The 25,827-nt window shown below is 57.6% G+C and overlaps 1 protein-coding gene across 1 annotated transcript; it reads right to left on the bottom strand.

The window, feature by feature from the left end:
- Window positions 1–23,377: 23,377 nt before the first annotated feature.
- LOC133629464 (latent-transforming growth factor beta-binding protein 4-like) lies at window positions 23,378–25,618 on the bottom strand. The gene is made up of 3 exons (XM_062020093.1): window positions 25,601–25,618; window positions 25,025–25,139; window positions 23,378–23,544 (listed from the first exon to the last, which is right to left on the bottom strand). The coding sequence occupies exons 1-3, from the start codon at window positions 25,616–25,618 to the stop codon at window positions 23,408–23,410; spliced, it is 270 nt and encodes an 89-aa protein (XP_061876077.1). The 3' UTR covers window positions 23,378–23,407.
- Window positions 25,619–25,827: the final 209 nt, after the last annotated feature.

The following is a 25,827-nucleotide window of genomic DNA, read 5'->3' as shown; positions in this document are numbered from 1 at the left end:
CCCAGTGCCCCCCAGTACCCCCCAGTTCACCCCTAAGGAGCCCCAAATAACTCCCCGGTAAATCCCAATTCACCCCCAAAACGCCACAAAAACCCCACTTTTTTCTCAAAACTCTACTGAAACCCCTTTTTTCCTAAAAACTCCATCAAAATCCCACTTTTTTTACTCTGATGCCCCCCAAACCCCCAGTTTTTCCCTCCAAACTCTGCCAAAATCTCACTTTTCCTTAAAAATTGCACAACTCCACCAAAAACCCCCTTTTCCCCTCAAATATCTACAAAACTCCCACTTTTTCCCTCAAAACCCCTTCAAAACTCAACTTTTTCCCACCAAAACATGCTTTTTCCTCTCAAACCTCCCCCCAGGAACCCCAAAGCCCCTCTCCCTGGGAAGCCAAAATCCTCTCCAGGTGTTGAACATGTCGGTGCTGGAGCAAATGTTTGCTTTTGGCTGGGAGTTTGGGGCCTTTTGAGGCCTTTTGAGTCCTTTTCAGACCTTGAGTCTTGGGGGTGTTGAAGACTTTTTAACTGGCACCTACTGGGGGCTACTGGACATGAACTGGGAAGCACAAGGAGTTACTGGGGGTGAATTGGGATTTACCAGGGAGGTTTTGGGATCTTAAGGGAGCATTTGGGGTTTTTAGGGCTCCCAGCGGGTATTTGGGGTCCCCCTGTCCCTGCACAGGCGGAAGGTGAAGATGTTTCTGTTCCAGAGGCGCTGGCACATGATGTTATTGGAGACGGCAGCGCGGGGCTGGCAGCCGCCTCTGGAAATGCCAAACCCAACATCCCCTCCAAAGGGGTTTCAGCCACGGTGCAATTGTTCAGCTCCAGGGCCTGGGCAAACGTCTGGACCCGCACCGAGACGTTCAACACCTGGGGGGGAACTGGGGTGAGGGGGGTGGTGGTTTAGCCCTGGTTGTCAATAACCAAACCACACGGTTTGTTAACGGCTGCCCAGCTCAGCAGCACGGCAACGAGAACCAAGAGAGAGCTCTGGAGGCCTGTGGGTTGAGATAAGGACAGTGTAATAGAACACAGCCCGAGCGAGCAGCCACAGCCAGGGCCAAGGGACACAGCAACGAGCGCTGCCCGGTGTCACTGCTCAGCGCCCGCAGCCCGACGCTCAGCCCGAGGCAGCAGCTGCAGTTCCTGCACTCACCACAGAGCCACGGCCCCGCAGCTCCCTGAGACCCTGAACTCTCCTCAGAAAGCTCAGGCAGTGTGGCTGGGATGAGTGGAGGTGAGGTGGATGGAGAGCTGCTGAATGACAGAGCCCAGAGGGTGGGGATTGATGGCCTGGAATGGAGTTGGAGGCCTGTGGCCAGTGGAGCTCCACAGGGATGGGTTCTGGAGCCAGTCTGGTTCCACATCTTCATCAGCCACCTGTGTGAGGGGACAGAGGGACCCTCAGCAAGTTCCCTGCTGGCACCTGTCCTGGTTTGGCAAGGAGCTGCTTTTGCTTGGTACCGGGGGAGCGGGTTGCAGTGATGACCCGGTAAAGAGTTTGTGGACTCTCCCCTGGCTCCTGGGTTCAGACCCACCTCCGGCCCGGCTGGGCCAATCCAGTGCCTCTGCCACAATATTTAGGGACGGGGATTGGAAATGCTGGGCAGGAGGTTTAAGAGTGATATAAGATAGAGGCGACCACGTGGATCCCACAGGCAGAGGAGGAGGAAGGAAGGAGGAGGAGACCAGAGACCCCTCTGCAAGCCACGGTGAGAACGCAGCTGTGCCCCTGTAAGCCATGGGGGGCAATGGCAGGACTGAGAGCCACCAGCAGCTCCGTGTGAGTGAGCCCGGACAGGCAAGGGACTGTGTGAGGAGGGGCCATGGCCCAGGCCGTGCTGGAGCCTGTGGGCCCAGAGCAGCCCCACACGAGAGGCAGAGAGGAGCTGGAGTAAAAACACTGGGATCGGGACTCTGAGCCCGGGAAGAGGGCAGGAGTGGGGAGAAGGTGGTCTTAAAAGGCTGGTCGGACTCTCCATCGTTGTACCACTCTGTGTTGTGTTCTCTTTGTTATGTTTTGGGGTTTTATGGTTTTGCTTTAGTTGGTGTTGCATTCAATTCTTTTCTGTTTCCTTCCCCAGGCCCAGCAGCCTGCTAAGTTTTGTCCTGGACCTGAAGCAGCAACTAAGCTCTCCCTGCCCTTTGGCAATCCTCAGGTCTTTGGTACCTGAAACCAGTCGTGGTCTTTTGTTCCCTGATGGGCCTAAACCACAACACAGATGCGGGAAGTGCCCGACAGCAGCAGAGCCGCAGGGAAGGTTCCAGAGAGCAGCGCAGGGCCTGGCACAGGGACTCGTCCCCGCCTGGGTCCCCATCGCCATGGACACGGGGCCCCTCCCGCCCGGCGCCGTGTCACAATGGGCCCTGTGTGACACCCCCAGAGCCAGGGCAGCTGTGGCCCTGCAGTGTCTGAGGAGACAGTGACGGGAGAGGGCAGGAGCAGGGGGCTGCCCAGGAGACCCTGAGAGCAGCCCCTGGCTTTGCCTGCTGTGCCCGGCAGCCCACGCTGTGAGGTGTTCGCCTTCAGCTGCTCTCCCCTCTAACCCACACGTGCCTCCATCTGGCACAGAGACTCCCCAGCCGCCCCAGGATGGCTTGTGAAGAGGATGAGGCTCCCCTAAGGATGGTGGAGAGACCTCCTAGCCACCTCACGAGGGCCTGGGAGGACAGGACTCCCCAAAGGATTATGGAGACACCCCCCAGACACCCCAGGACGGTCTGGAAGAAAAACAGGGCTCCTCAAAGGATGGTGGAGACAACCCCCAGACACCCCAGGAGGGCCAGGAAGAAAAACAGGGCTCCTCAGGGGAGCAGCTCTCTGCCAGAGCCCTACGAGGTGATCCAGGGCCGGCTGCTGCAGATGGGTGAGTGAGGGGCCCCAGGGCTGGGCAGGCCGGGGCCAGCGAGCGCGGCCGGCTCGGTGCCGGGAGCCCGTTTCTTTGGCTCGCTGGCAGCAGCCGTCCCGTGGGCAGGGGCATGGCAGCGTTTCATCCCCCCACACAGCCTCCCCCTGCTCAGCCACGCTGGCTTCAAAGCTCTTCCCACCCTTTGGGGAGGTGGTTGGCAAAGCTGATGCGTCCCACTGACTCTGCTGTTTCCCCTCCACGTAGATGAGACACTGCCAGAGCAGCATCCAGAGGGTGAGGAGCTGCAATTGGATCCTGAGAGCATCCCCTCTGTTTCTTCAAGCAGCAGCAGCATCAACTCTGGGATTGAGGTACTGAGCTTTGGCCTTGCTGGGACTCTTGTGTGTGGCATCTTCAGGATGCTTCTGTGAGCAGAGGGGCTCAGAGTCGCTGGGATCCTCCACCCTGCAGAGGCTGCAGCCCCTGCTTCCAGCTGTCCTGGGCGCTGCAGCCAGCACTGCCTGGCACCTCTTGCCAGAGCTGCTCGTGCTGCTCAGCCAAGCAGCACCATGGGGGTGCTGGGCAGGATGTCTCTTCATTCACTCCCTTCCTTCCTTCCTCCCTCCCTCCCTCCCTCCCAACCTGCAGGCTGCTCTGAGGAGAGACAGTGTCCTCGCAGCCATTGAGGCCTTAACATCAGCACAAGCCCATGACAGGCAACTGGGCAGCGACATGCTGGACGTGGCCATGAGTGACCCAGACTCCTGGCTGTGGGATGTAAGTGCCCTGGGGCTGGCTTGTCCTGCCCGTGAGCCCTGCCAGGCCTTGGTCCTCCTCCCCTCCCTGACCCAGCTCTCTCGGGTATCTGAGGCTGTTTCAAGGCAGCAGAGAGAGCTGGGAAGGGCAGAGGTTTCAGAGGCAGACGGTGGCACCACCATCCTCCCCTGTGTCCCTTGCAGGTGCCAAGCATCATGAGGTGCATCCACAAAGCCATGGAGCGTGTGCACACAGACACATCGTGGCACAGACTGAAGTCGCTCCTGCTCCTGCTGAGCAACAGGAACCCCAGCGAGGTGGGCAGGAGCCTGCTGAGCATCTCTCCAGCATGGGACAGGTACCGACCCCGACAGCCATCAGGGCTCGTTCCCCGTGGGGAGAGGGGCTGGGTGGCTGCCAGAGCCATGGCGGTGCCGAGGCCGGGCGGGCACGGCACGGTGGCTGCGGCAGCCCTGCTGACAGAGGCTCTGGCTCTGCAGCACTGCCCTGGCCATGCTGGAGGTGATCTTCTCGGCCCCTGGCCCTTTGCACGGCACCCTGAGGGTGGCAATGGAGGTGATGGATGCGCTGCAGGTGCGGCAGCCACACAGGGTGTTGGGCTCTGGTGTGGAGGACACCGGCATCTGTCCCTTTGCGGTGAGTGAGGAGTCGGTTCCTGCAGCCTCCTCTGCGGGCTGGAGCCCTGGGGCTGGGGCAGGGCTGGGGCTGGGAAGGGACAGGAGCCAGAGGCAGAGCAGCGGCTGGCTCTGGGGCACAGCTCTGCACGGCCCCTGCACAGGCTGGGACCCCGGACACTCGTCAGCACCCGCGTTGGTGCCACCTTTGTGCCGGCTCTCGGGAGGGCAGGAGGAGCTGGACCAGACACCAGGTCCCACGGGCCCAGCCGCCCCCAGGACGGGCTGTCTGCCCCGCTGCCCTGGCGCTGAGATGCCGCTGCGAAGCGGGAGCCGCACGGAGCCCGGCCGGCTCTGCCGCTCCCTCACTGCCATCTCTCCTGCAGCTGCTGGCCTACATCGACAGGGGCACAGAGGACTTGGCCAAGCTGTACAGAGCCTGGAGGTTCCTGAGGTGTCCCCGCACGCCGGTGCTCTCACTGCTGCTCAGAGGCCTCGTCACCTTGTCAGAGGACCCCGAGCTGGTGAGCGGCGCGTAGTTCAAGTGACCCCAGGGCAGGGAGAGTCTCTCAGCACTTCACAAAGACAAAACTGTGTGTTTCCTACAGGCCAGAAACATGCAGATGCTGCTGCCAGACATCATGGAGATCATGTCGCATGGCAGCGCTGACATCAAGCTGAAGGCTCTGGCTGTCTTCAGGAATGTGCTGGTGGCTGTGCAGGCGCACGAGGCCAGCCCCATCGCTCTCCAGCTCTCTGAGAAGCTCCTGCACCTCTTTGATGATGTAAGGAGCTGTGGAGCCTGAGCCCCACTGATGGCCCCTCTGGGAAGACGACTCTGCTCCCCTCCTCACTCCTCTTGTGTGGCCTTTCATGGGCCCGGGGCTGTTCAGCCAGGGTTGCAAATAGGTCCCACGGCTCCTGCCTCGAGGAGCTGACCCCAAAGCTTCTCCCTCCCCATGGGCCACAGCAATGCCCCGCTCGCCTGGGCAAGGGAGCGGCTGTTGCTCAAGTCCTCCTGTCCTGCTCCCTCCCAGGAGTCCAGCCAGGTGCGAGACGTCTCCATCAGCCTCTTTGGAGACGTGATGCACATGGTGAAGGGGGACAGCAGGAGTCAGCTGAAGCAGATGGTGAGCGAGAGCCTGATCCCGCTGTTGTTCCATATGAATGATGAGGACACGGCCGTGGCCATGGTACGGATGTCACAGAGTCCCAGTGGTGTGGGGAAGGGTCTGCTGGCAGCACGGGGCGGGCTGGGGCCTCGGGGGCTGGGGCTGGTGGCAGTCAGCCCGCTGGAATGTGTGTCACCTTGGGGTCCTGAGGCAGGGGGGACTCCCAGGATCAAAGCTCTGCTGCCAGCAGCCTGGGTGGGAGGAGCTGGGGCAGCCGCTGCCGGCAATGCCCATGGGGAGCTGCTGCTGCGTCCTGCTCAGGCTCTCTGGCATCCAGCCCTCGTTGCCTGCAGCCCTGGGCTCTCCTCTCCTGTGCCCTTGGGCCTGCCCCATCCCCAGCGGCAGCTCAGCAGCTTTCAGGATCCCTGTTCTGCAGTCATCAGCAGCAGATCCCGGAGGTGGTGGCTGCCCCGTATCCTTCCCTGCACCCTGCGCCCAGCTCAGCCTCTGTCCACCGCTGCCTCTCCTCACAAGGGGCTGGCAAGGGCTCCCAGCCTGGCCCAGAGGAGGAGGAGGATGACCAGTCGTCCCTTCCCTGGGCCCTGGTGCCATCTCTAGCCTCTGCTTTTCTGCAGACCTCCAAGGACACCCTCCTGGCCTGTGCAAGCTTCCTGGGCTGGAGGAAGCTCAGCTACTCGCTTGCAACAAGTCAGATGCACTGGGCTGCAGAGTGCTTGGTAAGGGAAACCCACAAGGCCCCGGCCAGGCTGGAGGGGGCTGCCCCACGGGCAGTTCTGTGGTGAGGGCTGTGCTGCTGTGCCTCGCCTGCCCTGCTCCAGCCCGGAGCCCACAGCCCAGAGCTGCACCCTCCTTCCAGCACAGGCCCACCAAGGACTCTTCTCTCTCCCCTCCCCAGCCCAGGGTGCTGAAGGAGACCCAAATGAGCCCTGGCAGTGGGACAGAGGGGTCTCAGTACCCCCAGACCCCCTCTGCCTGCGTCTCTTACGTCAGCCCCACAGGGCTCCTGGCTGGGAGACGGCAATCGCCAGGGGCCAGGAGGGTGCTGGGAGGAGGGATTGGTGCAGATGGCTGGGGAGGGTCTGTACCAGCCCCTGTCCTTGTGCTCTCTCCAGCTGGGGCAGGACAGCAGCAGGGCAGAGAAGTGCCTGCGTCGGAGCGCGCTGTACCTGGAGGACACTCAACCAACCCTGCGAGCGGCGGCCATCAGGTTCCTGGGTGAGCCACAGCCCCTGGGGCCCCTCTCCTGGCAGCCTGGCCCTGTGCCTTCCTGCCTACCCCCTGCCCACACGCCTGGCTTGGAGGCTGCCTGTCAGTCCCACTGCCCTGCTCCCCCTCCCTTCCCTGGGGCCGTCCCTGCTGAGGGGGAGGAGGGGGCCGGGCCCGGGGCAGCTCTGACAGCAGCTCTGTCCCCAGGTGTTGCTGCACAGCACCCAAAGCCCCTGAGACGCCAGAAGCTGCAGGACATCTGCACCGGTGAGTAGGGCCAGTGCTGTGCTGGCCGGGACTGGTGGGGCAGGGCACAGAGCACGGCCCTGCTCCAGGAGAACACTGGAGGGGCAGAGAGATGCCAGGGGCACAGGGGGCATTCCTGGGCAGCAGCTTCCAGCAGGTCCCTTTGTCTCACCCGCTCCTCCTGGCCCGGGCAAGAGGCGGCTGGGTGGGCACGGTCTGGAGGGCACTGCTGGGGCTCTCTGCAGGCAGGGGGGTTCATGTCTGTGCTCTGCTCCCTTCTCTTGCAGCCCTCCAGCCCTTGACACGGGATGCTGAATGCTCAGTCAGCTCCCTGGCAACTCAGACCATCTCTGTCCTGGCATCTCTCCAGGAGAAGCCACCCTCAGGGTGGAGCCGGTGGTGGCGATGCCTCAGGCCCCGCTGAGCCTGGCAGAAGGGAGATTCTCTTCTGGAATGCAGCCACCTGAGAAGCTGTTGGTTTACATTAAAGCTGGAACAATCAGCCCTGTCTCCAGGTGTCCTTCCCATGGCCCCTGAGTGTGCTGAGCTGGGCCACTCCTGGCCTCTGCTGCTGCCTGCAGGATGGCCCAGCCGGACCCAGGTTGTCCTCACAGCAGAGCCCCAGCTCCCCTGCTGGAGCACGCAAGCTGGAGGGGAGCAGGAGAGAAGCCGTAGCCCACCCTGTCCCTCCGGAGACAGCTCAGCTCACACAAAGGCCCCCGCTCTCTGCCAAGCTGGCAAGCCATCGTTTGTGCCAGCAGCCAAATGCTCTCTGCTGCTGGGGAGCCCAGAACTGGCCACAGCCATCCAGGGGCCTCAGCGGTGCCAGGTCAGGCCAGGGGTCACCTCCTCCACCCTGCTGCCCACACTGTGCCGCCACAGCCCAGAATCCCGTCAGCTGCCTCTGTGGCAAGGGCACGGGGCTTCTGCCCCACTCCTGCTTGTGGCCCCAGGCACGAGAGATGCAGAGGAGCTGGAGGGGCTCTGAGGACGGCAGCGCGGTGCTGGGGCTGCAGCAGGAGCTGCTCTGGCCAGGCGAGAGCCACAGCCCCACCAGCTCTCGCTGCCTGTCTGCATCTGCTGGGGATGGAGTTTCATTTCCCCAGCGCAGCCCTCACAGGGCTCTGCTTGGTGTTTGTAGCTGGAAAGGTGTTGCTGACACACCAGCCCTTTGGCTCTGGCTGAGCAGGGCTGGCACAGCAGCAAAGCTCTTTCCAAGTGCCCTGAGCAAAGGCCAGTGGGCTGGGGCTGGGCCAGAGCTTGGCAGGGGACAAAGCCAGAAGAGCTGCCCCAAGCTGACCCCAGCGGGATTCCATGCCCTGGGGTGCCCTGCTCAGCAACACAAGCCCAGAGGAAGAAGGAGAAGTCATTGAGTCATTTGTCTTCCAAAGCAGCTGCAGGGCATCCTGAGGCCCTTCTTCCCACAAAGGGGCTGGGCAGCAGGAGTCAAAGAGAAGGAGAGAAGGAACTGTTGTTGTTCCCCTTTGCTGCCACACACAGCCTTTGCTTTTTTTCTCTGTTAAACTGTCTTTCTCAGGATATGGATCGTTCCTGCTGTTGCTGGTGGTGTCTGTGCTTACAATGTTGCTCTGGAAATGTTTGGGTTCCTCTCCCTGCAGCTCAGGCCTGAACCTGCTCTGTCCCAGCTGCAGCCCATCGAGCAGCGTGTGCGAGGCTTCCTCAGAGCTGGCTCGCTCACAGCATCTCTCTGTTGGAACGGGATGCAGTGGGTTTGTGTGGGCAGGTTTGGCACTGGGGCTCCAGGGGTGGCTGCTTTGAACTAATTGCTGCCAGGAGCTTCCCCTGTATCTGCCAGGGCCAGGGCCAGTCGGCTCTGGGATGGACTCGCTGCTGCCCAAGGCCTGGCCAGTGAGTGATGGAGGTAAAGCCTCTGTGATGAACAGACTGGAGAAGGGGAAGAAGCTGCTGCAGCAGAAGGGAGTGAGAATGTCAGAACAACATCTGCACAGACACCGAGGTCAGTGGGGAAGGAGGGGGAGGAGTTGCCCAGGCACTGCAGGAGATTCCCCTGTGAGCTGGTGAGGCAGGTGAGGCAGCTGTGCCCCTGCACACCCACTGATCTTGTCAATTCCCCTCTTTGGAAGCCGTTTCTCTCAAATTCCCTGTCTTCTTCTCGCTGCCTCTTTTCATCCACCCCATGCAAACTCTAACAACAACAGTGACTGTGACCACAAAGATGATTCCTTCCATCAGGGCAGCCAGCCGGGCTTTCAAGGACCATCCACCCAATTCCTGGGGCATGTTGTTCCATTCATCTCTGGGTGCTCTCCTGCCTGCTGCTGCTTTTCTCATCTCATTCAGCTGTTCCTGCAAGGTGCTGGTTGCATTTGGGAGCTGGATGCAGCAGTGGTCTTGGTCTCATTTAAGATAGCCACACATTCCTTGTTCTTTCACTAAGAGCAAAGCTAGGCCTGGCCTGTTTTGCAGTGTCGTTTTATTCTTAGCTTGGGCCTGTTTATTAATACTATGGAATCCCTTTTGAGTGGCTCCTGACACAGTTTTTTCTTGCCAAGTCACATTTGCTTTCAAGACTCGGTTTTCTAGAGCCCTTAGTCCTGGGAAGAGGAGACTCTGCAGTCCCCGACCAAGCTGTGCTGCTGTGCAAGGCCCTGTGCAAGGATCAGGGTCTTTGTCTGTTTCAGGAGCTCTTTTCATTCGCCCCCAATATTGGCCTTTGCCTGGACTCCTTTCCCATGCAGGACAGAGGGTCAATAACGCTCCAGTGACTTGTCTGGCTCCTGTGCTAAGCTGTAGCTGGCCAGTCCAAGATCCATCCGGCCTGACCCACGTCGTGTCACCCAGGGATGGAATTTCTTGTTCACAATGTCCATTTCAGAAATGGTGTTTCTTGCCACACCCATCACCATCAAAGCAGAGTTCGGGGTGGATGTTTTATGAGGACTTCACACACGGAGGCAGCTGCAGCTGGCTGTGCTGACGTTAGAAATGGGCTTCGTGCCCCAGTTAAAGCACCAATCTACAGCCCTGCACACTTCCAATGGCCTCCCCCAGCTCTGGGCTGAGTGTGGAGCTTCTCTCCAAGCTCAGCACACCCGGGAGTGCTGGACACAGTAGGGACTGTGCCCACAGTCACACAGAGTGTCCCTCATGCTGCAGCCCGTGCGTGGCCTCAGTCAATGGCAGTGCAGGAGGCGGGCACAGCCCTGATTGACGTGTGAGCAGCAGCCAGTCAGAGGCACAGAGGGAAGGTGAGGCCAAGGAGCCCAACATGGCAACAGGGGAAAAGAGGAGAGGAAGGAGGAGAGGTCACTTGTGAGTGATCATACTCCAATGGGGGAGTGAGAGGAGAGAAGAAACAACTGCTGAGCCTGTCCTGTGGTTTGGCCAAACACCAGGAAGCCAAAGGTGAAAAACACACTGTGAGGAAGACTCAGATCTTCATCCTCAATGGCCCCGAGGCCCAGCGAAGGAGGCGTGAGGGAGCTGTGGCCTGGGCAGACTGAGGCAGGACAATGGGGGGAACTCATGAAGAAGTGCAATGAACATGCAGATATAGTCTGGTCACATGTAGAAAGTTTTGCTCTAAGCAGGGCACACACTTGGTGGAGCCATCCCCTGTGTGCCCAGCGCTGCCAGAAACACCTGCTTGACAGTCACATTGGCTGCTGAGTCCTGGTTGGCACTTTCCTGGCATCACAAACATGCAGCTTGTGAGTTCCACAGCACCCTGCAGCTCCCTTCTTCTGCAAGAGCTCACAGGGCTGCCCACACAGTCTCTGCTCTGTCCCAGCCTCTGTGCTGGTGTCCCAGGGAGCCACTGTGGAGCGGATTTCTTGCTCCCCAGCTGCCTCCTCCCTGCAGCCCTTCTGTGATTCCAGAGGCTATCCCAGGGGAGGGGCAGCGCTGTGGCCGTCACCAAGGGAGACAGAGAACATTGGGCGCTGCTGATGTCACACAGGGGCTGTTCCAGACCCCACCCAGCGTTTGTGACCTCACCTGGCCAGGGACTATAAAGCCTCCCAGCGGGACAGCCAGAGCCAGTTGGGCTGAGCTGCCCTCGAGAGGACTCAGCTCCTTCTTTGGCTACTCGCCTTCCAGCTTTTTTATGCTGTTTGTCGTTTCCTCCTCACTTCTCCTCAACTACCATCCTCTTGCAAAGGTAACTATGATTTACCTTTCAGGACAGACTGTAGAGCAGGTAGACAGGGGGTGAGAGCAGAGGCTGGTCTATACCTCCTGATGTCGAGGCTGAGATTTCTCTGGGCTGACCAGGGTGGAGCTCCTATTTGCTAAACCTTCTTTCTTTACAACAGAGTAGAACAGGTCAAAAGTGGGGCTGCGGCACCATCTGAGGCTTTGGGCTCAGCCAAGAGGTGCAGGAAGCCCACCCTGACTGAGGTGGTTGGAAGGGAGACAGAGGCAGGGCAGAGGCAGCTGTTCAAGGAGAGGCTGACAGTCAGTCACTGCTGCAGACAAGATGGAAAAGGGAGGTGTGACTGTCAGCAACGTCAGCAGGGGAACAGACTCTCTTCCAGAACGCTTTCTTCCCCAGTAAATGCCCACAGCAGTGTTAGGTGTCCCCAAGGTTTCTGGCTTGGAGGTTAGAGCTGGGTGTCCCAAGTCCCACTCCACAGAACTCGACCTGTCAAAGATCATAGAATCATAGAATGACAGCATGGTGGGGGTTGGAAGGGACCTTTAGAGACCATCCAGTCCAACTCCCCAGCAGAAGCAGGGTCACCTAGATCAGGTCACATAGGAACATGTCCAGGCGGGTCTTGAAGACCTCCAAGGAAGGAGCCTCCACAACCCCTCTGGGCAGCCTGGGCAAGGGCTCCCTCACCCTCACCCTCACGGTGAAATAGTGTTCTCTTATGTTTAAGTGGAACTTGTTGTGTTCCAGCTTCATCCCATCACCCCTTGTCCTGTTACTAGCTACTGTAGAAAAGAGGGATGTCCCAACCTCCTGACACTCACCCTTTAGATATTTATAAATGTTAATAAGATCACCCCTCAGTCTCCTCTTCTCCAGACTAAACAGCCCCAGGTCCATCAGCCTTTCCTCTTATGAAAGATGCTCCAGTCCCCTGATCATCTTGGTGGCCCTGAACTGGCCTCTCTCCAGCAGTTCTCTGTCCCTCTTGAGCTGAGGAGCCCAGAGCTAGATACAGGACTCCAGATGAGGCCTCACCAGGGCAGAGTAGAGGGGGAGAAGAACCTCCCTCGTCCCGCTGGCCACACTCTGCTGGATGCCCCCAGGCTGCCATTGGCTTCTTGCCCACGAGGGTACATTGCTGGCTCATATTTATTTTATTATCAATCAGCACTCCCAGGTCTGTCTCTGCAGAGCTGCTCTCCAGCAGGTCACCCCCAGCCTGTCCTGGTGCAGGGGGTTGTTCCTTCCCAGCTGCAGGACTCTGCCCTTGTCCTTGTTGAACCTCAGGAGGTTCCTCTGCCCAACTCTCCAGCTGGACGAGATCCCACTGACTGGCAGCACAGCCTCTGGGGAATCAGCCAGTGCTCCCAGTTTGGTGCCAGCAGGGAACTTGCTGAGGGTCCCTCTGTCCCCTCATCCAGGTGGTTGATGAAGATGTTAAATAAGACTGGCCCCAGAATCTATCCCTTTGGAACTCCCCTGGCCACAGGCCTCCAACTTGACTCTGTGCCATTGATCACCACCCTCTGGGCTCTGTCACTCAGCCACCTCTCCATCCACCTCACTGTCCACTCATCCCAGCCACACTGCCTGAGCTTTCTGATGAGGATGTTGTGGGAGACAGTGTCAAAAGCCTTGAATGTGCCTTGAAGATGTCAGAGTGTGGTCACATCCTCTGACAAATTCCATCTCTGTGCAGTCATTGCCGAGGGAATGGCTCCACCAGAACGGATCCTCTTTCCCCCGGAGAAGCTTTGCATGGACTGGCAGCCAGGACAGAGCATTGGAGCAGGACTCTACAACATGGGCAACACGTGCTTCCTCAACTCCGTGCTGCAGTGCCTGACGCACACCCCGCCTCTGGCCAACTACCTGCTGTCTCGGGAGCACAGCCAGTCCTGTGAGTACTTGCAGGAACATCTCCTTGGCAGTCCCCTGGGCACTTCTCAAGGGCTCCCAGAGCCTGGCATTTGATTGAGGAGAAAAGCAGCCCTGCTGGGTCAAAGTCACCACTTGCTGTGCTTGGAACACTCAAGCCTAGAAGCCTCTTTTCCCGTCTAGGTGTGCTCCTCTTCAGAAAGGCACCTCTTTCTAGCCCTGGCTCTCTTGTTCCTCTCACTTCCACTCTCTTGTCTGGTTGCACAGACACTTGTGTCAGTTTGGCATCTCTCTCAAGAAAGTTTTCTAGTCATTAAACTGTCCAGGGCTCCTGGGGATGTTGACACCTGGGGAGGAGTGGAGACTCCTTACAGCTCCCAGGTCTCAGACGGATTTCCCATTGCTATGGAGATTTGGCTGACTTGAGGATCTTCCTGCCCTCCCTCTTCTCTCCCTCTTCAGGTCTTCAGCAAGGTTTCTGCATGATGTGCAGAATGGAAGCCCACGCTAACATGGTCCTGCATTCCTCAGGCAAGGTGCTCCAGCCTTTGGCTTTCATCAATGTCCTTCCACGTAAGTCCTTTCACGGCAGAAGCTGCTTTTAGAGGTTTTGTTCCCTTCTTGGAGGAGAGAACTACTAACTTCTTTCTTAGTGATAGGAGAACAATTCCAGCGGGGCAGGCAGGAAGATGCCCACGAGTTCCTACGCTCTGCTGTCGATGCCATGCAGAAAGTTTGTCTGAGAGGAATCAGCGAGTAAGCACAAGCAAACGGCCTTTCCCATGTTCCCAGCCCCTTTGGGCTCCTTGATGGGCTCTCGTCAAGGAAACCCTACTCTCAGGGCTTTCAGACAAAGCCAGTCCCACGCAGCTGGTAACTCTCTGCTCTTGCTGTTTCTTTCCAGCTTGGACGCCGCCTCTGAAGAGACCACCATCGTCCATCAAATCTTTGGAGGACAGATGAGATCCAGAGGTACTTTCCCATGACTATTACTCTCCTTGGGATTGTCTGTGTCCTTCTGCCAGCTGGTGAGGAACAGCTGCTGGTGTGACTGGCGTAGTGGGTAGGAAGGACTGGCAGCCTTGCTCGACCTGCCCTATGGCTGAGCCTTTTCCCTTGCCTTCCAGTCACGTGCCTGAGCTGCAATGCAGTTTCTGATTCCTACGAGGCCTTCCTGGATGTCCCTGTGGATATAAAGGTAAGAGGCTTTATCATTGCACTCCAGGGTATCCCAAGGCCCCTGCTGCTTTCTGGAATCCATGCAGTTGGCTCAACAACGTGTGCTGTGAACACCAGAGAGCTTGGTGGCTCGTGGGAAGAAGAACGGCTGTGTCCTTCTGGGGAGGAGAATACCCTCTCTCTGCCTCCCCTGGACACTGCTTGTGGGCTCCCAAGGGGTCTCCTTTGTGTCAGCTGCCTGGGGCTCCTTGTCACCTTCTTGTAAGTGTTTGGGCAAGGGTGTTGCTCCAAGTCCAGGGCTCTCCTTTCTCATTCCTCCAGGCAGCCTCATCTGTCACCACAGCTCTGAAGGACTTTGTGAAACCAGAGCAGCTGGATGGTGGAAACTGCTTTCACTGTAGCAGGTAAGATGATCCCTGATGCCATCTTAACAGCAGGTTTGCCGTGAAGGTGCTGCATGGCCTCCAGCAGAAGTCGCCTTGTCATGTAGGTTTCTTGCACAGGAGTGAGAGGCAGGTTGTTTGTCACGAGGCCTTCTGGTACTGACTAAGGCTGACAGTGACACAAGGCTGTGTAAGCCATGAGCGCTTGCCTGGCCTTCCTGGGGGAGAAGTGGGTGCATTTAGGCACTGGTCTCTGTGCTTGCTTCCAAGGTGTGACAAGCTGGCTGCCGCCTCCAAGAGGGTCACAGTCCATCGTGCACCCAGGGTTCTCACAGTGTGCCTGAAACGCTTTGACGCTGTCACTGGCAGGAAGATCTGCAAGGCATGTACACAACTGGAGGGCAACAACCTTCTCTCCCTGGAGCAGCAGGTTCCCCAAAGCAGGATGCTCTTGCACACGTTGCTGGTGTTTGGTTCTTGCCGTTGCCTGCTGGGGACACGAGAGTTGCCGTGGGCAGACCAGAGTTCCCGTGGGGAGATGAGCATCTCCTCTGCTCTGAGAGCGCGGCTTTGGCCCAGAGCAGTTTGCTGACACCCAAACCATGACGTTCTGGGGGCTATTGCATCTAGTAGTTCAGGATCATTTCTGATCCCTGTTGGTCTCTCTGTAGGTTGTGGGGTACCCTGAGCGCTTGGATCTTCGGCCCTACATGTCTGAGGTGCCTGCAGAGCCGCTCGTCTACAGCTTATACGCTGTCCTGGTGCACGCCGGTTCCACGTGTGACTCGGGACACTATTTCTGCTACACAAAGGTACCGAGCAACAGCCTTCCCAGCAGGGGAGAGACGTGTGCCATGAAGAGCAGCTGGCAGGGCAGGGCTCCTGGCAGCCCAGGTCTGGGGGGAGAAGGACTCCTTAGGAGCTGGGTTGGATTTGCTTGGTCCTCCTCTTGCTCCTACAGCTGTCTGCTGGTGTCTCTGTGGAGAAACCCTGCAGCTCCTCTGCAGACAGCAACGTCTTTCTTCACAGGACGGCAATGGGCAGTGGTACAAGATGGATGATGAGTCTGTGACTCCTTGTGACATCAATACAGTTCAGAGGCAGCAAGCCTATTTACTGTTTTATGTCAGGTAATGGCAAGTCTTACAAGAATGTGTCCAGAATATGTTTCCTTTCCCCGGCCTTGCTGTGTTTCTTCTTATCCCCTTGAGTGTTTCTCTTTCTGTCCTAGGAGACAATTAGCTAATTAACTCCCTGTAGCATTCAGTGCTGAGCAGTCTGAACTCTCCCACCGCAGTCCTTCTCATCCCTTCCTGGACTTTGGGCTGCTGCCATGCTGTCAGCCTCTACTTGTCTACTCTCTGCAGCTGGCTAATGTAGAGAAGAGCCCTTCAAGGGGGCCTACAGGAAGGACAGGGAGAGACTCTTTCTTGGGGAAGGTAGTGATAGGAGGAGGAATAATGATTTTAAGTGGAAAGAGGGAAGATTGATGTCAGATATTAGGAAGAAATTCTTTCTCTGAGGGTGCTGACACCCTGGCACAGGTTGCTCAGAGAAGTTGTGGGTGCCTCCTCACTGGAGGTGCTGAAGGCCAGGTTGGAGTGGGCTTTGATCAACCTCTTCTAGAGGAAAGTGGCCCAGAGCATGTGGCAGGAGAGTTGGACCATGATCTTTCAGGTCCCTTCCAACCCAAACCCTTCTGTAATTCTATGTGTCTAAGGAATGGAGGCTGTGGGGGGCAGAAAGATGAGGACGTGCTGTGACAGGGGCAGAACTGGTGGCAAGACCCCAATCACAATTCCCATTTGTAGACTTGGTTAAGTCTTCACTCTGTCGCAGAAGCTGCTCCAAGGAAATGACTCAACAGTCCAGAACAGCCCTAAAGCAAGATCCTTTGTCTTTTCTTCTCCCCAGGAGCTCTGATTTGAAACCTGCAGAAAGAGCTTCTTCCTTCATCATGGCATTATATATCTCTTCCTTCTTCAGGCTGTTGCAGTCTAGCACCCAGAAGGCAGGTTCTGTAGGAGCACGGGGTCTGCCTTCACACACCAAGGTAACGCTGGTGAGGTGGCTCAGGGCGCCAAAGGGACAGTGGGTTTCTCTCTGGGCTCTTGCATTGCAACTCTTCACCCTCCCACGCTGCAGCTTTCTTGACAGCCACAACTCTTCTCTCTCTCAAAGCATCCCACCTAGATGCATCCTGCTTGTTGGCCTTTGACCCTTCTTTCCCCCTCCAGGGGAGGCTTTGGGAGGGCCTGAGCTGTCCCCTCGCACAGCTTCTGGAGAGTCCCCACTGTTCTGGTCCTTTCAGGAGCAAAGGACAGGACCTTTTCACAGCTCTCTTTGCAGGACACAGCAGTGCACTCTGCACAGGGCAGCAGCTCCCCTGCAACAGCCAGCAGAAGCCAGCTAAGCCAGGCAGCTGCCCCAGTGGCACGTGCAGGCCGTCTGCACCTCACCTGGCCACGGACCCCCAGCAGCGGGAAATGCCACTGCTCAGGCCCCGGCCAACACGTTGGTGCTGCGCTGTCTGGTCAGCAGACAGCAGGCAGCAACAGACAGAAGCACACACACAGCCCTTCATCCCCCGATGAGAGCAGCAGCGCCAGGCAGAGGGCTCGTAGCAGATCCCCACAGTGGGGCAGCGGTGATCACAGCTGGAGCGTTGAGCCCGGGGACTATGAGCACTCAGCAGGAAGGTGGAGAAAGAGGAAGAGCAGTCCTGACATTCTTGGCCATGCTCCCAGCAATGACACAGCTCCAGGGTCCTCCAAGGTCCCCTCCATGGGGGTTCCCACACCCAAGGAGGAAACTCAGCAGATGCAGAGAGAGAGCAGCAGATCTGCGACACGGGGCCGTGATCTCCGCAGCCGTTTCATGGAGTTCACTGATTATTGCAGCTCAGCAAGGAGAAAGAGGAGAGCAAGTCCTCCATGTTATGACGAAGCCCCAAGGAACAAAGTAGCTCCAGGGCCCTTCAGGATCACGTTCAATGTGTTTCTCATATTCAGGGCTGCCAAAAAGAAACATCAGCGGAGGCAGTGAAGGAGGAGCAGCTCTGCAGCACGGGGCTGTGATCAAACGTGCTGCTTTAGCCCTGGCTGGGTGCCAGGTGCCCACCAAGTCGCAAACTCCCCCTAGACTGGACAAGAGGAAATCTGCCGGATGGAGACGACCATCCAAGTGCTGCACTAAAGCCCTCAGGGACAAAGGGCCCCCGTTGAACGTGGCTCAGAGCCACGGCGGAGGCCACGGATGGAGCTGTGCCGGGACCCTGCCCAGCTGCGGTACGGCAGCAGCGCCGCACCGGCGGCCCTCCAGGAGTCGCTGGGGGTGGCCCTCGGGAGCAGCGCTGCAGGGCACAAGGGATCACGGGGGCTTTTTCCTGCACGGGCCTTCCCTCCCTGCACCGATGGCAGCAGAAGCGAGGAGCTTCCAGCCTCTCTGGGAACCATCCCGTGTCCCCGGCACATCGTCACATAAAGGATGTCTCTGCTGATCTGACTTGGTGTAGAGAAGTTTTTCTGCCCCAGCACATTTGCAACAACCTCACTCAATGGAGATGAGAGAGTCTGAGGCCCCCCCACACACACTTGCTGCCAGTTCATGATGAAAACCCTGGAGATTTGTTCCCCACGCATTCACAAGGCATTCATCTTCCCCTGCAGCTGCTGGGCTGTTCCTCCTGCCCCTGCCTACATTTCTGTACTCTAGTTCCATTGGCTCTTATCTCTTTGACAACTTCCATCTCTTCTATCACTTTCTAACCATCCTTTGACCAATTCTGTCTGTCTCTTTAGGATCACCCCAATTCAAGCTAACTTGAGGCCAGGCTGATTTTTTCAGGCTATAGGGTTTATGGCACATTTCTGCCAAATCTCTTCTTCTCTCCTCAATGGCATGTCACCATCAACCCAAGCTTTGACCTTGAACAAATATTGGAGAATATTGACACACATTACCCACATTTTTCCTGACCCTGAACACTGATTCCCTCACACACATCACACCAGAGGGGCTTCAAACACCCTGGACACTGATTTCCTCACACACATCACACCAGAGGGGCTTCAAACGCCCTGGACACTGATTCCCTCACACACATCACACCAGAGGGGCTTCAAACCTTTTAGGTTCACACACTGGGCACAAATCATTTCCCACAGACACACACTGGCTGTAACAGAACAGTTGGGAGAGCGGCGGGGAGGGTGCTGCAGAGGCCGGCTCTGCAGGAGGCCTCAGTTTGATCCCTCCCCAGTGACCTCTCCTCCTTCCTCTCCTTTCTTCCCCTGTCGCCATGTTGGGCTCCCTGGCCTCACCTTCCCTCTGTGCCCTGAGGGGCCGCCGCCTCTGATTGGCTGCGGGGCTGTCCCTGCCCTGGCTGGGCCCGCCCTCCCTGAGGCAGCGTTTTCTCTGATTGGCTGAGGAGCTGTCACTCTGTCCTGGGCTGGGCCCGCCCTCCCTGAGGCGATGATGTCTCTGATTGGCTGCGGGGCTGCCACAGCCGTGGCTGGGCCCGCCCTCCCTGAGGCGCTGCCGCCTCTGATTGGCCGCCGCTCACACGTCAATCAGGGCTGAGCCCGCTTCCTGCGCTGCCATTGGCTGTGCGGGGCTCTGGCTCCCCTGTGGGCAGCCGCTGCCAGTTCACCAGCTCTGCCTCTGGGCTCAGCGCTGCCCGAGCCAGGCTGTAACAACGACGCGATGGACACGGAGGGACAGGAGAAAGCCCCCAGCCCTTCAGGAAGGTCTCAGAGCAGCCTGTCAGGCAGCAAGGGCTGGGAGGGTGGAACTTGGCTGGCTGACATGGATCCTAGGACCTCTCTACAAGGGTAGGACACCCGGGGCTGAGGGCTTCCTTCTGTCCCTCAGCGTCCTGGCGTTTGCAGGGTGGGCTGAGCACACTCGCTGTGCACCATGAGGGACACCTCACACCGCAAAAGAGTGAAGTGAGGCAGAACTCGGCTGGCTGAAAGGATCCCCCGGCATCTCTCTGGAGGGGAAGGAAAGCTGCGACTGTCAGCGTTCCTCTGCCGCTCGGGCTCTGCCGCTGATTTCTTGTCTCCGAGCCCCTCCTTCTGGCAGAGCAGCCGTCCTGCATGCGACTGACACCCCTCCCGCAGCCAAAGGGACGAGCAAAGTCCCTCACAGCCAGCCAGACTCCACATCTTGTCCCACAACACTCCAGCAAAAGACACCTTTCCCCTCAAAAACCCACCTGAACCCCACTTTTCCCCTCAAAACCTCACCCAAACGCCACTTTTCCCCTCAGAATCAGGAATTGTTTGGTGGTTAAAGCCCCTGAAGCTGCTGCAGTCCCAGCGCTCCCCACACCCTGCCCAGCCCAGCACTGACCCACGGCCTCAGCACCTCAGCCCCACGGCTTTGGGGTCCCTCCAGGGCTGGGCACTCCCCCAGCTCCCTGGGCAGCCTGGCACAGGGGCTCACACCCCTCTCAGGGAAACGGTTCTGGCTCAGCTCCAGCCTCAACTCCCACCCAAACTGCACTTATTCCCCTCAAAACTCCTTAAAAACCCCACTTTTCCCCTCAAATCTCCACTAAACTCCCACTTTCTCCCTCAAAACTCCTTAAAAACCCCACTTTTCCCCTCAAATCTCCACTAAACTCCCACTTTCTCCCTCAAAACTCCACCAAAAACCCACTTTTTCCCCTCAAATCTCCACTAAACTCCCACTTTCTCCTCAAAACTCCTTCAAAACCCCCTTTTCCCCTCAATTCTCCACTAAACTCCCACTTTCTCCTTAAAACTCCTTCAAGACCCCCTTTTCCCCTCAATTCTTCACTAAACTCCCACTTTCTCCCTCAAAACTCCTTCAAAACCCCGCTTTTCCCCTCAAATCTCCACTAAACTCCCACTTTCTCCTCAAAACTTCTTAAAAACCCCACTTTTTCCCCACAAAACCCCCAAAGCCCCACTTTTCCCCTCAAAACTCTAACAAACACTTTTTCCTCTAAATTCCAATCCTTTCTTTCCCCACAATACTCCACCAAAATCCTACTTTTTCCCTCAAAACTCCTTCAAGACATGACTTTTTCCCTCCAAAACACCACAAAACCCCCACTTTTTCCTCAAAACTCCACTGAAACCCCTTTTTTTCCTCAAAACTCCATCAAAATCCCACTTTTTTACTCTGAAAGCCCCCCGAACCCCCTTTTTCCCTCCAAACTCTGCCAAAATCTCACTTTTCCTTCAAAATTGCACCACAACTCCATCAAAAACCCCCCTTTCCCCTCAAATCTCTACTACCACTTTTTCCCTCAAAACCCCTTCAAAACCCAACTTTTTCCCACCAAAACACACCTTTTCCTCTCAAAGCTCCACTGAACTCCACCTTCTCCCCTCAAAACCCCCCTTTTATCCCTTAAGACCCCAAAACCTCCCCTCTTTCCTCTCAAAACCTCAGTTTTTCCCCTCAAACCCCCCCTTTTCCCCTCAAAAACCCCTCTTTTAACCCTTAAGACCCCAAAACCTCCCGTTTTCCCCTCAAAACCTCAATTTTTCCCATCAAACTCCCCTTTTCCCATCAAAACCCCTCTTTTATCCCTTAAGACCCCAAAAACTCCCCATTTTTTCCTCAAAACCTCCTTTTTGCTCTCGAAGGACCCCTTTCATCCCTTAAGATCCCCAAATCTCTCCTTTTTCTCCTCAAAACCTCCATTTTTCCTCCTAAAACCCCCTTTTTCCTCTCAAAAACTCCTCTTTTAACCCTTAAGACCCCAAAACTTCCCCCTTTTCCCCTCTAAACCCCCCTTTTATTCCTTAAGACCCCCAAACCCCCCTTTATCCCCTCAAAATCTCCGTTTTTCCCCTCAATGCCCCCTTTTTCCCTTCAAAACCTCTCTTTTATCCCTTAAGATCCCCAAACCTCCTTTTTTCACCTCAAAACCACTTTTTATCCCTTAAGATCCTAAAACTCCCCCTTTTTTGCCCTCAAATCTTGCCCTTTATCCCCTAAGACCCCAAACCTTCCTTTTTCCCCTCAAAACCACCTTTTATCCCTTAAGATCCCCAATCTCCCCCCCTTTCCCCTCAAAACCCCCCTTTTATCCTTTAAGACTCCACAACTCTCCCTTTTCCCCCAAAAGTCTCCTTTTATCCCTTAAGACCACAAAATCTCCCCTTTTTCCCCTCAAAACCCTTTTTCCCCTCAAATCCTTCGTTTTTCCCCTCACCCCAGCCCTTTTTCCCTCAAACTCAACTTTTTCCCTCAAAACTCCACCAAAACGCCCCCTTTCCCCTCAAAACTCCTCTAAACTCCCACTTTTGCCTCAAAACTTCACCAAACCTCACGTTTTGGCTCAAAACTCCCCCCAAACCCCCCTTTTTCCCCCTCAAAACCTCTCTTATCCCTTAAGACCCCAAAACCTCCCCATTTTCTCCTCAAAACCCCCTTTATCCCCTCAACCCCCCCCTTTTTGACTCAAACCCCTCTTTTATCCCTTAAGACCCCAAAACCCCCTTTTTCCCCTCAAAACCCCCCTTTTAACCCTTAACACTCCAAAACTCTCCCTTTTTCCCCTCTAAAGTCTCCTTTTATCCCTTAAGACCCCAAAATCTCCCCTTTTTGCCCTCAAAACCCTTTTTCCCTTCAAAACCTACTTTTTCCCTCAAAACACCACCAAAACTCCACTTTTCCCCTCAAAACTCCTCTAAACTCCCACTTTTGCCTCAAAACTTCACCAAAACCTCACTTTTTGTCTCAAAACTCCCCCCAAACCCCCCTTTTTCCCCTCAAAAGCCCCCTTTCATCCCTTAAGATCCCCAAATCTCTCCTTTTTCTACTCAAAACCTTCCTACTAAAACCCCCCTTTTCCTCTCAAAAACTCCTCTTTTAACCCTTAAGACCCCAAAATCTCCCCTTTTTCCCCTCAAAACCCCCCTTTTATTCCTTAAGATACCCAAACCTCCCTTTTTTCACCTCAAAACCCCTTTTTATCCCTTAAGATCCTAAAACTCCCCCTTTTTCCCTTCAAAACCCCTCTTTTATCCCTTAAGATCCCCAAATCTCCTGTTTTTCTCCTCAAAACCCCCTTTTTCCCCTCAAAACCCCTCTTTTATCCCTTTAGACCCCAAAACCTCCCATTTTCTCCTCAAAACCCCCTTTATCCCCTCAAAACCCCCCTTTTCGACTCAACCCCCCCTTTTATCCCTTAAGACCCCAAAACCCCCCTTTTTCCCCTCAAAACCCCTCTTTTATCCCTTTAGACCCCAAAACCTCCCATTTTCACTCAAAATCTCCATTTTTCCCCTCAGAACCCTCCTTTTCCCCTCAAAACCCCTCTTTTATCCCTTAAGACCCCAAAACCCCTTTTTCCCCTCAAAACCCTTTATCTCTTTAGACCCCAAAACCTCCCATTTTCTCCTCAAAACCTCCATTTTTCCCCTCAAACCCCCCCTTTTCCCCTCAAAACCCCTCTTTATCCCTTAAGACCCCCAAACCTCCCATTTTCTCCTCAAAACCCCTTTTATCCCCTCAAAATCCCCTTTTCGACTGAACCCCCCCTTTTATCCCTTAAGACCCCAAAACCTCCCATTTTCCCCTCAAAACCTCCATTTTTCCCCTCAAACCCCCCCTTTTCCTCTCAAAACCCCTCTTTTATCCCTTTAGACCCCAAAACCCCCTTTTTCCCCTCAAAACCCCCTTTTTCCCGCCGTTAGACCCAAAGCCGCCCCTTTTCCCCTCAGCGCCAGGCCCCGCCCCTCCCCTCGGCCCGTCCATTTCTCACGGGGGGGTGCGAAACAAACCCCCCTCATTTTATACAAAACCTTTATTCTGTAACAGTGTGTGTTGGGGTGGGGGGTCCCCCAAACCTCCCCCCGCGACCCCCCAACACTGAGAGGGGGGAGCACAGCGGGTGCCAAGGGGGGACACACACATAGGTGCCCCCCCCCCCGCCATCATCCCGAGGGCCACAATGCCGCCCCCCCCCCGCCTTAAATCTCTTTATCTACACAATAAATACGGCGGGGGGCGGCTCAGGCGCGGGGGAGGCAGCGGGGGGGCGTCGGCAGCGGCGGGGCCAGGCCGGGGGGGCACAGGCAGCGGAACGAGCCCGCGGTGTTGAGGCAGCGGCCGGGCTGGCAGCGGGGGGGGCCCGAACACTCGTCCACGTCTGGGGAGGGCGGCGGCACAGAAGGGGTTAATGGGGTATTGGGGGGGGGATGGGATGGGGGTGGGGATGGGGAGGGCTCAGGGTGCTGGGGAGGGGGTTTGGGTGCTGAGGAAGGAGTTTTGGAGGGGGGCTGGGTGCTGGGGTGGGCTGGGTGCTGGGGAGGGGGTTTGGGTGCTGGGGGAGGGGGTTTGGGTGCTGGGGAAGGAGTTTTGGAGGGGGTTTGGGTGCTGAGGGAGGGGGTTTGGGTGCTGAGGAGGGCCCTGGGAGCTAGGGAGGGGGTTGGGTGCTGAGGGAGGGGATCAGGGTGCTGGGGAGGGGGAGTTGGGTGCTGGGGAGGGAGTTTGGGAGGGGGTTTGGGTGCTGAGGGAGGGGGGTTGGGTGCTGAGGAGGGCCCTGGGAGCTAGGGAGGGGATCTGGGTGCTCGGGAGGGGATTTGGGTGCTGGGGAGGGGGATAGGGAGGGGGTTTGGATGCTGAGGGAGGGGGTTTGGGAGGGGGCCTGGGTGCTGAGGGAGGGGGTTTGGGTGCTGGGGAGGACTCTGGGTGCTGGGGGAGGGGACCCGGGTGCTGGGGAGGGGATCAGGGTGCTGGGGAGGGGGTTTGGGTGCTGAATGAGGGGGTTTGGGTGCTGGGTCGGGCTCAGGGTGCTGGGGAGGGGGATAGGGAGGGGGTGTGGGTGCTGGGGAAAGAGTTTTGGAGGGGGGCTGGGTGCTGGGGAGGGCTCTGGGTGCTGAGGGAGGGGGTTTGGGTGCTGAGGGAGGGGGTTTGGGTGCTGGGGAAGGAGCTAGGGAGGGGGTTGGGTGCTGAGGGAGGGGATCAGGGTGCTGGGCAGGGGGAGTTGGGTGCTGGGGAGGGCTGGGTGCTGGGGAAGGAGTTTGGGAGGGGGTTTGGGTGCTGGGGGAGGGCTCAGGGTGCTGGGGAGGGGGATAGGGAGGGAATTTGGGTGCCGAGGAGGGAATTTGGGAGGGGGTTGGGTGCTGGGGCGGGCTCAGTCTTGAAAGGGGGCTCCTGGTGTTGGGGGGTGGTCAGGGTGCTGGGGGTCAGTCTGGTTGGGGGGGTCAGACTGAAAGGGGGCTCAGGCTGATTTGAGGGAGTCAGGCTGGTTTGGGGGTGTCTGTTTTGGGGGGCTCAATCTGGTGTGGGGGTGTCTGTGTTTTGGGGGGCTCAGGCTGGTTTGGGGGGCTCAGGCTGGTTTGGGGGTGTCTGTGTTTTGGGGGGCTCAGGCTGGTTTTGGCGGACAGTGTGTTTTGGGGGGTTCAGGCTGGTGTGGGGGTGTCTGTGTTTTGGGGGGCTTAGGCTGGTTTTGGGGGACTCAGGCTAGTGTGGGAGTGTCTGTGTTTTGGGGGGCTCAGGCTCGCTTTGGGGGACAGTGTGTTTTGGGGGGCTCAGGCTGGTGTGGGGGTGTCTGTGTTTTGGGGGGCTCAGGCTGGTGTGGGGTGTCTGTGTTTTGGGGGGCTCAGGCTGGTGTGGGGGTGTCTCACCGACACAGTCGAGCTGCGCCGGGTCCAGCCGGTAGCCGGGGTCGCAGCTGCAGGTGAAGCCGTCGGGGAGCCGGACGCAGCGCCCGTGGCGGCACCCACTGAGCACCCCACACTCCTCCCCTGCGGCTGGGGGGGTCAGGCTGGGGGTCAGCACCCCAAAATCCACCCCCTCCACCCCTCCTCCACCCCACCCCCTCCCCAAACTCACCCTCCTGCTCTTCCTTCTCCTCTTCCTCCTCCACCAAGGCTCCGTGGGCTTGGTAGGACCAGGCGTGGGGTCGGGGTGGGGGTCAGGGTGGGGGTCGGGGGGTTCATAACGGGGTCCCCGAGGTCGGTGAGGGATGAAAGGTAAAGGGGGGCCTCAAAATCATCCCCCTTGTACCGGGGGGGGGAGCGTAAAGAGGATCGTGAGCGCCGATGGTGCCAAGCCCCGCCCCGAAGGAGTAAGGGTCGTATTCGGAACGGGGGGGGCAGAGTGGGGGGGGCGAGGTGGGACCCCCCGAAATAGTCGGGACTGTAAGGGGGAGGTGGGGGGGGCGTAAGGGGGGGGGTGCTCGAAGGGGGGTGCAGCGTAGCCCGGGGGGCGCAGAACATTGCACAGGAACTCGAAGTCGTCTGGGGAGGGGGGAGGAGAGAGAGAGAAGAGAGGGGGGTTATGGGGGACCCCCACACACAGTAAACGGGAATGGGAGGGGGTTGGGGGGCTGCAGAGGGGGTTGGAGTGGGGGTTTAGGTGCTGGGGAGAGGGTTGGGGAGAGGGGCTGAGTGCTGGGGAGGGGGTTGTGGGGGGGGGGTTGGGTGCT

This window comes from Colius striatus, unplaced genomic scaffold (genome assembly GCF_028858725.1).
Source record: "Colius striatus isolate bColStr4 unplaced genomic scaffold, bColStr4.1.hap1 scaffold_46, whole genome shotgun sequence".
Classification (NCBI taxonomy): domain Eukaryota; kingdom Metazoa; phylum Chordata; class Aves; order Coliiformes; family Coliidae; genus Colius; species Colius striatus.
The sequence above is the reverse complement of the archived record's forward strand: the minus strand, read 5'-3'. Positions and strand labels throughout refer to the sequence as shown.

Bases quoted from the DNA above. Each gene is read 5' to 3' on its own strand.
- LOC133629464 (XM_062020093.1), bottom strand. The intron at 23,545-25,024 runs GTGAGACACCCC...CGCCCTCCCCAG, and splicing joins GGCGCAGCTCGACTGTGTCG to ACGTGGACGAGTGTTCGGGC.